Below are 14086 nucleotides of genomic sequence, written 5' to 3' on the forward strand. Positions count from 1 at the left end.
TAAAGTGTTCAATATATCCACATAGGAGGTCCAGTGGAAAAAAACCTGCCCCCTATGAAATTCAAATACCCCTCCAACCGGTTCGTTCTGGCGCCGGCCCTAATTCTAAGTAGTATGCTAGTATAGACAATGGAACAGTGGAGGTTCTCCTGTTCTCCTGGGTCAAAAGTCAGAGGTCGTAGGTCAGCTCACCTGCTCCAGTTTCCAGTGGAACTCTGCAGGGCGGAAGGTGTCAACCTGGGTGAAGTCTCTCCTGAGCAGGAAAACCAGACGGCAGTTGTGGACGTACAGGGAGTAGTGGTGCCGGTTCATCTCTGTAGAAGGATATGGGTATGTTACAGGAAACTGCCAATTACAGGCTTATAACATTCATAAACGTTTGAGTTATGTTAACTTACTTTTCTAGCCAGAACAGAATAGAGATATCCTCTATTCTCATTCACAGAAAAACATAGACATTCTAGACGGTACACTGCATAAAATAAAATAAATATTTCACGATATTATATAGATATTATACCTTATCCAACCAAAAAAGCTATTTTCCACAGTTAAGAGGGAAAATAAATGGTGTTATACAAATGCTCTGCTAAAGTGGTATCTGAAATTATATCTGTCATTATGGACAAAGCTTGGTGCAAAATGTCCTGTAAATGCTATTGACGTGTGTCACTTTGAATTAAACCCTGCCACTTCATGAGGCAGCTCAATAAATGTCACATGCTCCGTGTGCCATTGTGCCATTGTGAAAGGCCCTGTGGGACGCTAATGAGGTGTGTGACTTCACAGCTTTTCTCTCATGGTGGCACTTTTCATCATAACCCCCCCCCCCCCCCTCTGTGCTTTTCCTTGGAGCCGCTGTGGTTCCACACAGGGCTGTTTTGGCCGTGCATATTGATGGACTCTCCTTTTCGCTCGATGGAATCAATAAGAGCCTGTCAGGCCGCCTGTCTCCAGTCACACCTTCACAGCTCCACTTAGTCTGACTCTGAAACTAGAAGTGGTCGACAGATGACAAAACAACCTCTGCATTTACGCGACTACGCCACCTGCACTCCAGATTGGGCACAAAAATGTTCCTATGTTCCACGTTGGGCGCCAACTGTCTTCACATTGGAAGCTCCTTTCTTACACCTTACATTGAACAATAAATAGTAGCTGGAATAGTGGCTATTGCTTTGATTCTCTCTTAAAATCTTGTGACAGAAGATAAATAGCCTCAATTTGGGCAATAGTTCCACCACCTCACCACCATAAAATCATGCTTTGATTAACTGTCACACCCTGACCTTAGTTATCTATGTTTTCTTTATTATTTTGGTTAGGTCAGGGTGTGACGAGGGTGGGTATGCTTGTTTTGTATTGTCTAGGGTTTTTGTATGTCTAGGGGTGTTTGTAAGTCTAGGCATATGTAGGTTTATGGTGGCCTGAATTGGTTCCCAATCAGAGGCAGCTGTTTATCGTTGTCTCTGATTGGGGATCATATTTAGGTTGTCATTTTCCCTTGGGTTTTGTGGGTTCTTGTCTATGTGTAGTTGCCTGTCAGCACTCATTTTGTATAGCTTCACGGTTCGTTTCGTTATTTTGTTAGTTTTGTTCAGTGTTCTTTCTAGTAATAAAGAAGAATGTACGCATACCACGCTGCGCCTTGGTCTCCTCCTTACGACGGCCGTGACATTAACAATGAACTAGGATGGATCAAATCCCACAAATGAACCCCTTCCTGGTCTCACCGGTCTTGTCAGAGTTGCAGAGCAAGGTCTCCTTCTCAGCTCTCAGACCGGGGCTGGGCCCATGCTTCATCCACGTGGCGATGGTGAAATGGTCAGTCAGGTTCTGTGGAACCACCCGCTCCGGCACGTTGGAGGCCTGCCGCCCGTCGAAGCGGAAGATGAGGTCGCTATCCCGCCCACTGTCTGTCAGCAGCGAGACCGTCCAATTGGTGGAAGCGCTGGGGGCGGGGAGGAGGTCCGTGCTGCCGGACGCCGCACCTGGAGGACCAATTAAAGATGAGAACAGTCAGTGGGTGACATTTTGACACACGAAAAGTGGCACAAAGGTTAAAAGGAGACTGATACTTGTAACGTTTGAGTTGGACGTTATCTAAAAACCTCTAATCCCACGATGTTCATGCAGGGTGTCGTCATGGGGATAATTATGTAGGCGTAGAATGTAACAGTACGGGAGATAAGATGCTGAACTGTTGCAGAACAGTCTTCGTTGGGAAAGGTATTTGACATCTGTCTATTCTCACCACAGCATCACCCTCTCCATGTCACACAAGAGTTGACAGTATGAATCTAATGAGCGATGAATGACCCTGTATGTTTCTGTCCCCGAAATCCACACCCCGCCCACCCCTTTGAAGAAACAGGCCAGCTCTTTAAAACTATGCAACGTTCAAGCTCGTCAATCGATAGGGACGCATAAATCCACGCCCAGACCTCTTTAAACTGTGTCAGGACTTTCACTGTGATCAGGAGGAGAGAGAAGTTGATGAGATTCAGTCTCATACTCTCACTCTGCACAGTTTTCAGAAGGCCTTGTCAAATCCGTGACCCCTGCCTTCTATTCATATTATTTCTGTATTGACCAGCCCACGTCTGACCATGAAAGCTATGAATACATCACACTTCCAACCAATCTCTGCTTAGGAAATAAAGTAAGTCCTGATTTTTTTACCTTTTTTTTGTTGGGATGTTGTTGACCAAATTCAATTATCTTTAAAGTGGCTCTAAAAAAGAATATGGTGGCCCTCTTGAGCAATCTCTGTGCGTTCTCTATTTATGTGTACCGATATTTGTACTCTCACAGAAATCAATGTTGCTATTACAATTTGTTTTATTGCATATTAGATAACGATTATGGAGCTTTGGAAAAGCTCCTGGCTTGCAAACTTTGCATACTAAAGAGGTAGGGAAAGACTTCTGCATCCAAATGAGCATATCAAGTATGCATGTGTAGCCATTGCTCAACCACATAAAGACTTAGGCTCGAGTCGAACAATAAACTGTTATTGCTGCATATACATTTTTTAAACCAACCATATCACACTTCAGTATTTCACAACAGGAAAATAAATCCAAGAAAGAAATATATAGAAAATCGGAGACAGTTCACATTTTCAACTCTTCACAATGAAAATGTTCACTTGAGCAGATTTCTCCCCAGAATTATTAATAACAATGATTCAACAAGTTGATCAAATATAGACATTTAATTTAGCATATGCTCTTAAAGAGCAGGACTTTCACTGTGATCGTAAGGAGAGAGAAGTTAGGGATAAGTGCCTTGCTAAAGTGCCTTGCTTAGTCAGCACAGGGATTCAAACCAGCGACCTTTCAGTTACTGGCTCAACGCTCTTAACCGCTAGGCTACCTGCCACCTACCTGTAGACTTACAAATTACAATGAAATGACTCAACGTGACAAAACATTAGAAATTAGAGTAGTTACAGTAATTGGAAACCATTAATGAGTTGAGTAAAATAGAAACAACACACCCAATAGTCTCTATGACTTCACTAGTCATAAGTGTAATTAACGCATTACACAATGTGCAACTGCACACAGGATGAAATATTATTAGAACATTTGATGATTTTATTTTCTCTCTTTCCCTTGTGGCTTACCACAGAGTTTCTGTAGGGACTTCTCAGAGTAGGTCTCTCGGTCGCAGCCCTTCCCAATGTGGCTGGTCTGCAGCTCCACCATGGCTCTCACCGCCGACAGCGGGCCGTCACAAGTCTCCAGGTGCATCTTGGGAAACAGTTGCTTGCTTCCTGTTCCGGGCTCATAGTCCATTCGTTTGTTCCAGCCTGGGAGAACAAGAGAAGTATATCGTTTATTATTCCCAATAGAAAATGTATTTTTCCTAATGCTTAGTAATTCAGATGCCAAAACTGGCTTGATAGGGCATATCTGCACTGAACTATTGTATCATTATTGTGCTACTGTAGACACAAACATTTCTAAATAGAACATTTAATTACTTCTGAAACAGTACTAAGAAATAAAAAATAATCACCTAGAAACGATAAATGCATCCAGCCACTGGCCAGGTTGTATTATTCACCATTTGCATGTTTGGTATTCACTTTGGGTGAAGGTCAGACCCGTAGCCTGTTTTCAGCTCAGCATATTTTATCCTACAGTATCTTTCACTGCCGCTACTATAGCCAGGCTAGCTCCAGCACAGAGCCAATGCTACAGAGGAAAAGGGTTCCACTGAATACCAGAGCAAGCCTCTGAATTGAAGGCATCACGGAGCACTCCTCACTAAAGCTAAACAGGTGACAGATGACTTCACACACCAAGAAGCTTAAGGAGAAGTGAGGTTCTGACACAGGAGGCTACGCTATGCTAACTGCTAACCCACTGTGCTTGCTAATCCATGTCACACAATTGAGTGTTGGCAACACGTATGAACGGGGTCTGCTTTCATGGTCTTCCATATCAAATCAATAAACCTTATCTGACACAAAAATATAGGCTGACCATTCTGAGTTTAAATGAAATCAGGTGTTAGGCTACTCAGTGGAATGTTTCTCCTGTAGCTAATGCTATAATGCTACAATGATCAACTTTGCTATCAATGCTAATGAACATGCTAACACGTCACCACAAAGGGATTAATTTGACATGAATCACTGCCCAATTATGTCACAAACAATATTGTGTTTACAGGTATCTCTACAACGATACTATTGAGTGGCAGACCAAGATCAGCTAACTCCAGGTAAACTATTTTACATCAGAGAGTGTCTGTATCAAAAGGATCCATAGACCAGGTAGGGAGCCCCCAGACCTTTTCACACAGCAATATGAGAGTATAAGAACTGGGGGGAATAGAATACGAAAATAAGTGAAACAGTAGAATAAGAAGAGTGGGGAAGTAAAATGAAAAAATAAGACGCTTTAAGTGCTGAGGCAATCGTCAGAAGAAGTCTAGAGGGATGTTGATGGTTCTATACCAGGCCAAAGTGATACGCCAGATTGCCAGGAAATGGCATGAAAATGCAAAAATGGGATGGGTGGCTAGAAGGATCTGCCACGATAGGTGGCATATGACCAGAGAGATGGGGAGAACGGAACAGAGAGGGCGAGAGAAAGGTAGATAAAGGATGAGAGGGATGGCGGAAAACGGAGAGCGCAAGAGGCGAATTAGAAGCTCAAGGATCCTGACAGCTCCAGTGCAGGAAGGCCTCACCTCCCCTCGGCTTCGTCTGTCATCTTCGTCACCCGTTTTACATTTCGATTACCCTCCATATGTATCTGTGGGCCACACCAGGCCTTCTTTATAGTCTAAGGGGCAGTTATAGCCATTTTATTGCTGTGTGTAGAGCGGAGAGTTGACAGCTGTCGAGTCTATTCCATCATATATTCAAGGCCAAACACTCAGAGAGAGAAATGACATGACCAGGGAGAGGCAGACAGAGAAATGATGTTGTTAGAAGGCTAGCACAGAAAAGGTACAGTATTTCACCTGTGATTTTAATTAAGAGTTATACTCATGTTGTATACTGAACAAAAATATAAACGCAACATGCAACAATTTCAAAGATTCTACCGAATAACAGTTCATAGAAGGAAATCAGTCGATTGAAACAAATAAATGAGGCCTTAATTTATGGATTTCACTGGGCAATGGGCACAGCCATGGATGGCCTGGGAGGGCATAGGCCCACCCATTTGGGAACCAGGCCCAATCAATCAGAATTCGTTTTTTTTCACAAAAGGGCTTAATTACAGACATAAATACCCCCCCAGATGATCCGCAGGTGAAGAAACGGATGTGGAGGTTAGGCTGATGTAGTCTGCAGTTGTGAGGTCGGTTGGACGGATTGCCAAATTTTCTAAAATGACGTTTTAGGCGATGTATGGTAGAGAAATACATTCAATTCTCTGGCAACAGCTCTGTTGGACATTCCTGCAGTCAGCATGCCAATTGCACACTCCTAAACTTGAGACATTGTGTTGTGTGACAAAACTGCACATTTTAGAGGGCCTTTTTATTGTCCCGCACAAGGTGCACCTGTGTTACTGATCATGCTGTTTAACTTTTGTCAATAGGGGGAGCTGTTAGCATTTTTTTTTTTTACATTCCAATTAAAACTGCCTCGTACTCAATTCTTGCTCGTACAATATGCATATTATTATTACTATTGGATAGAAAACAATCTATAGTTTCTAAAACCGTTTGAATTATGTCTGTGGGTGAACCAGAACTCTTTCTACAGCGAAAATCATGACAGGACATGCGAAGCTCTGAAAAATAGCCTCTGATCTCGGATCAGTTTTAAGCTCTGTGTATGCCTATGGATCGAAATGAACTGCACCCGCTTCCTGGATGTCAGTAACCAATGAGAAGTGGAATGGGTCTCTACGTGTTTCTCAGAGTTTATAAAACGCAATGGAGTGAGATGTCCCTTCTTTTGGACGCTCGCCAGGACGCAAGGGAGGACATCAGAATGGCATGCTCAAAAGCTCTCGTTATTGATCAAAGATATATCCGTCTGTGATTTAATTCGATATAGGTGTTAGAAACATCATAACGAAGTTATTTGAAACCGATTTATATCAGTTTTTGCGAGTATATTGCTATTTTTCGGAATTTCCTTAGTATTGCGTTTGAGGATTTGGACATGTGTGTGCCGTGTAGCTATCGTTAGCTGCTAGTTCGAAGTTGAAGAGGTCGTTTTACAACAAAGCAAACGATTATTTTGGACAAAGGACACATTGCCCAAGATACTGATGGAAGCTCGTCCAAAAAGTAAGAGTTATTTATGATTTTATTTCGTATTTATGTGGAAAAATGTAAACGGTTGTCGGCCATTTTTTTGCGGCACTAGTCTGGCTGTAACTCACAATGTATGTTTAGTAACGTTAATTTTAAAACTCTAAATCAGCGTTGCATTAATAACCAATGCATCTTTCATTAGCTGTCCAACTGTATTTTTTTAGTCAATCTAATCGATAAATAATCGTAAACATAGGTGCTTTCCAAGATGGCGCCGGCCAGAATGCATGCCATGTTTTGACAGATTACATTGAATAACCACGATTTGTGATGCTAAATATGCACATTTTCGAAACAAACTCTATATGCATTGTGTAATATGATGTTACAGGACTGTCATCCTTGGTCCCGTGGTCCCGTGTGGCTCAGTTGGTAGAGCATGGCGCTTGCAACGCCAGGGTTGTGGGTTCATTCCCACGGGGACCAGGATGATATGTATGAACTTTCCAATTTGTAAGTCGCTCTGGATAAGAGCGTCTGCTAAATGACTTAAATGTAAATGTAAATGTCATCTGAAGAATTCTGAGAAGGTTAGTGAAAGAATTAATATATTTTGGTGCGATACGTTTCGCCCTTTTGCCTTGATTCAATGCGGGTGGATGTTAGCTCATGTGGTATGCTAATATAACGATATATTGTGTTTTCGCTGTAAAAACACTTAGAAAATCTGAAATATTGTCTGGATTCACAAGATTCTGTGTCTTTCAATTGCTGTAGGCTGTGTATTTTTCAGAAATGTTTTAGGATGAGTATTTTGGTAATTGACGTCGGTCTCTGTAATTATTCCGGCTGCTTCCAACGCCTATTTCAGATTGCAGCTGCAATGTCAACTGTGATTTATACTGAAATATGACATTTTTCCAAAAAAAATATGCTATATACCATAATATGTTATCAGACTGTCATCTTATGAAGTTGTTTCTTGGTTAGTGGCTATATATATCTTATTTAGTCGAATTAGTGATAGCTACTGATGGAGTAAAAAAATGGTGGAGTAAAAAAAGTGGTGTCTTTTGCTAACGTGGTTAGCTATAGATTTACATATTGTGTCTTCCCTGTAAAACATTTTAAAAATCAGAAATGATGGCTGGATTCACAAGATCTGTGTCTTTCATTGCTGTAGGCTGTGTATTTTTCAGAAATGTTTTAGGATGAGTATTTTGGTAATTGACGTCGGTCTCTTGTAATTATTCCGGCTGCTTCCAACGCTATTTCAGATTGCAGCTGCAATGTACAACTGTGATTTATACCTGAAATATGCACATTTTTCCAAAAAAACATATGCTATACCATAATATGTTATCAGACTGTCATCTTATGAAGTTGTTTCTTGGTTAGTGGCTATATATATCTTTATTTAGTCGAATTAGTGATAGCTACTGATGGAGTAAAAAAATGGTGGAGTAAAAAAAGTGGTGTCTTTTGCTAACGTGGTTAGCTAATAGATTTACATATTGTGTCTTCCCTGTAAAACTTTTAAAATCAGAAATGATGGCTGGATTCACAAGATCTGTGTCTTTCAATTGCTGTAGGCTGTGTATTTTTCAGAAATGTTTTAGGATGAGTATTTTGGTAATTGACGTCGGTCTCTGTAATTATTCCGGCTGCTTCCTACGCTATTTCAGATTGCAGCTGCAATGTACAACTGTGATTTATACTGAATATGCACATTTTTTAAAAAAACATATGCTATACATAAATATGTTATCAGACTGTCATTTATGAATTGTTTTTTGGTTAGTGCTATATATATTTTTATTTAGTCGAATTAGTGATAGCTACTGATGGAGTAAAAAAATGGTGGAGTAAAAAAAGTGGTGTCTTTTGCTAACGTGGTTAGCTAATAGATTTACATATTGTGTCTTCCCTGTAAAACATTTTAAAAATCAGAAATGATGGCTGGATTCACAAGATCTGTATCTTTCATCTGGTGTCTTGGACTTGTGATTTAATGATATTTAGATGCTTGTATTTACTTGTGACGCTATGCTAGGCTATGCTAGTCAGCTTTTTTACTGTGGGGGGTGCTCCCGGATCCGGGATGAGTACCAAGTAAAAGTTAATCAGCTTCTTGATATGCCACACCTGTCAGGTGGATGAATTATCTTGGCAAAGGAGAAATGCTCACTAACAGGGATGTAAACAAATTTGTACACGACATTTTAGAGCGAAATAAGCTGTTTGTGCATAGGGAAAATGTATTTCAGCACATGAAACATGGGACCAACACTTTACATGTTGTGTTTATATTTTTGTTCAGTATAGTTTTCTCTTTTGGAGGACAATACAATTATCTATCCGTCCGTCCGTCCATCTATCTATCTAACCTGGTAATGAAAATATACTGTGTTAATGTTGTCTTAAAGACCATAGAAATCTTGCATGCACGATTTCAAATAGAGCTATAATTTCAATAGACTTTCTATTCAATTACACAAGGCTTTTCTGTTCAATGACACAAATCATACTCCAACACATTTCATTATCCGGTTAAAAGGTCAAATAAATGACTTGATGAAATATATAGCCATGTAAGTCATGGGCATAATATGTTAACGCCTTATTACATCTTGTATTTATGATTATATATGCCAAGATTAATGGCTACTAGCCTATGTGGGATTATGGCTGGAATTATTACACATTACGGCCCATTATGCACATTACGCAACATTTATAAGCTTCTTGTGAGTATAACGTGTTCATGTTTCTTATTGGTCTGAAGGGCACGACCAATGTCTCTCTTAAAACAAAAAGATTGTGGGATTGCCACACTTTTCTGTACAGTACTTTGCAGCTGTATGTACCATCTGTTGCCATGACTTTGAGGACTATTAGATATAGCTCTATTTTGAGGGTGACATTTACAGTGAGTGTCTCATGGAGAGCTGCCCTTTAGTATCAAGCTACCCCCCACTACTGTGTGAGCCTTCATTCAGGTAATGGAAAAACTCGGGCCCCATTTCAAGCTACATTTCCAGCAAGAGGAATCACACACTGTCTTTAAATCTAAAATCCTTAATTGGTGTAACTGCCACGTTACAACAACAAACTGCAAACAACTAACAGTTTTTATCCCCCCCTCGGACATCAATGCATGCGTGACAGAACAACAGAATATGTACCGTTGAAAAAATTCATTTAACCACACTGCCTGACGCTCCTCAACCTTCGTTTCATCAACAATACCAAAACAATAACAAAGGCGCTGCGGAGAACCATGGCAATGCGGACTCAATCTTTAAGAAAAGGAGGGATTTCTTGTAATTAGATGAAGGTGTCTTCCCAGCCTTTCTTCTCATGACGTGGCCTAATGACATCTTTGACAGGGAAGCAGTGGGGGACCCTGTCCGCTTGTGAAGGCTTTAACTGTGTGACTGCTACAGTAGTACGAGACAAGATCCAGTCAAGTTCCACCGGCTTTCCTTAAACAATGTTTTCTTCCCTCTTGGGGCTTTATTCTAAAACGGGATATGCTGTATTCCCCTATTCCCTTCTCCACAGGGGCCCTTGACCTGGATTGCTTGGGTAAACAGAATCGAGGAGGACTGTAAGATCCAGAGCAAGGAGTGTGATAGTGTAGTTATAAGCCCTCACAGGGAGGATGAGAGCTCCTCTTTCTCTTAGAACACTACTGGGTCATGGGTGCAGAGGGAGAAAAGAACAGTGCAAGGCGAAACGCAGAGACACTGATAGTGCTGCAAGCAAGTACCCTGAGTCATGCTGGTGGCCATTTTGTGAGGAGTAAATTGATTTCTGCTACAGTGTGGTAGCCTCTAACTTTGGGGAAGCCAAACTACTTATTGAATGATTAGCAACCTGTAAGTAACTTTTGCGATCTGCAACTTAGATCTTTGCAGTGTGAACAGAGTCTTCCTCTGTGATGCCACTGACCTTGCCAGCCAGGTTTGCAGACGGGCTTGACATCGATGTGCACCGCCACACTCTCCGTCGCCCTCTTCTGGCCGCAGTCGAAGGCGGTCACCATGATCTTGTAGCGCAGCTGCTTGTCGTAGCTCAGACGCTCCGTGTTTCTGATGTTGCCTAATGAGGGAGAGGAGAAATGAAGGTTAAAAAAAAAACATCACAAGCGTGAGGGATGCACTCAAGACAATTCAACTCACTGCTATCGTCTGTAAATAAATTCAGTTAATGTAATGTTCATCGATTTCAGTGAGTTCCTCTCCTATCCAAATGAATATCCTCATCACACTCTAACATCTAAGTGTGTTAGCCTTTGTTTTCCCACCTTCCCTAAACGGAGGCTATTTTGCTCAACTAGCTGGCAACCTCTACAGCCAGTTTGGTTGTCTGAGAGTATGTCAGTGTCCGGATCATAGAGATAGAGCACTAGAGAGGAACTATGGTTCGAGGTCCTATGACATCAGCCTCTCTATAGTTGTATCTCTATGGTCCTGATGCTGATGCTGGTTGGCATTTATTCATGAATCTTGCCCTGGAGACAGTTCTGCAGCTGTCAAGGAGAGGAGAGGAGGTCAGGAGCGGTGTGAGCCCTCAAACCTGGACAGCTCCACTCCCAGATGGACCCTATGAAGATGATGTACCCTCAAAAAGGAGGATATCTCAGTCTCTCACTTACTTCTGTGAATCTGGGTCGGAGAGTTAGTGGAGTGGTACGTTGTCAGTGCTGATGGTGGAGATTAATGCCATGCAGTGAAGCAAAAGGGACGCCTTTATTCAGATGTAGTTCCATACAAGCAATCAGAGTGCTAAAGGTTATCGATGAAGACTGCAATGGCTGTGGTGGTTACACTGGTCTCTACGGGCTGAACCCTAACTTAAGATGAGCAGGCATAACTCATTATTTTGCGGAAATCTCCCATTGACAACAACGCATGATTAAGGCAAAAAAATTGGAGTTGTGTGGATTCTACCCTAAATGACACCTTAGGGAGAGCTCAATCAATCAAATGTATTTATAAAGCCCTTTTTACGTCAGCAATCACAAAGTGCTTATACAGAAACCCATCCTAAAATGCCAAATAGCAAACGCAGATGTAGAGGCACAGTGGCTAGGAAAAACTCCCTAGGAAAACCTAGAGAGGAAACAGGCTCTGAGGGGTGGCAATATTTGTCTTTGATTAAATGCGATACATTTACTGTAGCTGTGATACATCTCACACCATGATAGAACCTAACCCAGCTAGGGTAAGTTACAAATGAGACATCACCAGTGACAGCTAGCAGGACTCAGTCCCCGAGTCCCCACTTACATGATGGAGCCCCAGTCCCAGCCCCATCTCCCATTGCAACACAATCTCACACTCAATTCGTGCAAATACAGTGCCCTGCAAAAGTATTCACCCCCCTTGGTGTTTTTCCTATTTTGTTGCATTACAACCTGTAATTTAAATGGATTTTTATTTGGATTTCATGTAATGGACATACACAAAATAGTCCAAATTACTTGTTTCAAAAAATTCAAAAAAATAAAAACGGAAAAGTGGTGGGTGCATATGTATTCACCCCCTTTGCTATGAAGCCCCTAAATAAGATCTGGTGCAACCAATTACCTTCAGAAGTAACATAATTAGTTAAATAAAGTCCACCTGTGTGCAATCTAAGTGTCACATGGTCTGTCACATGATCTCAGTATATTTACACCTGTTTTGAAAGGCCCCAGAGTCTGGAACACCACTAAGCAAGGGGCACCACCAAGCAAGTGGCACTATGAAGACCAAGGAGCTCTCCAAACAGGTCAGGGACAAAGTTGTGGAGAAGTACAGATCAGGGTTGGGTTATAAAAGATATCAGAAACTTTGAACATCCCACGGAGCACCATTAAATCCATTATAATTTTTTTTAAAGAATATGGCACCACAACAAACCTGCCAAGAGAGGGCCGCCCACCAAAACTCACGGAACAGGCAAGGAGGGCATTAATCAGAGAGGCAACAAAGAGACCAAAGATAACCCTGAAGGAGCTGAAGAGCTCGACAGCGGAGATTGGAGTAATTGTCCATAGAGCCACTTTAAGCCGTACACTCCACAGAGTTGGGCTTTACGGATGAGTGGCCCGAAAAAAAGCCATTGCTTAAAGAAAAAAATAAGCAAACACATTTGGTGTTCACCAAAAGGCATGTGGGAGACTCCCCAAACATATGGAAGAAGGTACTCTGGTCAGATGAGACTAAAATTGAGCTTTTTGGCCATCAAGGAAAACCCTGTGTCTGGTGCAAACCCAACAACTTCATCACCCCAAGAACACCATCCCCACAGTGAAGCATGGTGGTGGCAGCATCATGCTGTGGGGATGTTTTTCATCAGCAGGGACTGGGAAACTGGTCAGAATTGAAGGAATGATGGATGGCGCTAAATACAGAGAAATTCTTGAGGGAAAACTGTTTCAGTCTTCCGGAGATTTGAGACTGGGATGGAGGTTCACCTTCCAGCATTACAATGACCCTAAGCATACTGCCAAAGCAACACTCGAGTGGTTTAAGGGGAAACATTTAAATGTCTTGGAATGGCCTAGTCAAAGCCCAGACCTCAATCCAATTGAGAATCTGTGGTATGACTTAAAGATTGCTGTACACCAGCGGAACTCATCCAACTTGAAGGAGCTGGAGCAGTTTTGCCTTGAAGAATGGGCAAAAATCCAAGTGGCTAGATGTGCCAAGCTTACAGAGATATACCCCAAGAAGCTTGCAGATGTAATTGCTGCAAAAGGTGGCTCTACAAAGTATTGACTTTCGGGTGGGGGGTGAATAGTTATGCACGCTCAAGTTTTCAGTTTTTTTTGTCTTATTTCTTGTTGCAGATGTTGTGAATTTTTGTGTTTTGTGTGGCTTAATTAATGTGAAAACACACACATTTGTGCAATTCCATTCATAGGAAAATATATTTTTGGGGAGCAAACTTCAGAACAATCTTTTGAAAGTTATTAGAGCAATGCATGTGTCACGCCCTGGCCTTAGTATTCTTTGTTTTATTTATTATTTTAGTTAGGTCAGGGTGTGACATGGGGAGTGTATGTGTTTTTGTAGTGTCTAGGGTGGTTGTAAGGTTTAGGGGGTTTATTAGAGTAGTTGGGTTTATGTTTAGTATAGGTATCTAGCTGTGTCTATGGTTGTGTGTAGTTGTCTAGGGAAGTCTATGGTTGCCTGAATGGGTTCTCAATTAGAGACAGCTGGTTATTGTTGTCTCTGATTGGGAGCCATATTTAAGGTAACCATAGGCTTTAGCTGTTTGTGGGGTATTGTCTATGTCGATGTTCTATGTTGCTTGTAGGCACTAGTTCATGTTTAGCTTCACGTTCGTCTGTTTT

The 14086-nt window shown here is 41.6% G+C and overlaps 1 protein-coding gene across 1 annotated transcript in view; it reads right to left on the reverse strand.

The window, feature by feature from the left end:
• LOC111956859 (calsyntenin-2) overlaps nucleotides 1–14086 on the reverse strand; it is a 299496-nt gene that overhangs the window by 62180 nt on the left and 223230 nt on the right. The window contains exons 5-8 of the mRNA XM_023977530.2: nucleotides 10693–10842; nucleotides 3632–3817; nucleotides 1734–1991; nucleotides 193–314 (exon numbers count right to left, since the gene is read on the reverse strand). Of these exons, the coding sequence (XP_023833298.1) occupies nucleotides 193–314; nucleotides 1734–1991; nucleotides 3632–3817; nucleotides 10693–10842 (716 nt within the window). The remainder of the gene's footprint in view (nucleotides 1–192; nucleotides 315–1733; nucleotides 1992–3631; nucleotides 3818–10692; nucleotides 10843–14086) is intronic.

The sequence above is a fragment of the Salvelinus sp. IW2-2015 genome, linkage group LG32 (assembly GCF_002910315.2).
Source record: "Salvelinus sp. IW2-2015 linkage group LG32, ASM291031v2, whole genome shotgun sequence".
Classification (NCBI taxonomy): domain Eukaryota; kingdom Metazoa; phylum Chordata; class Actinopteri; order Salmoniformes; family Salmonidae; genus Salvelinus; species Salvelinus sp. IW2-2015.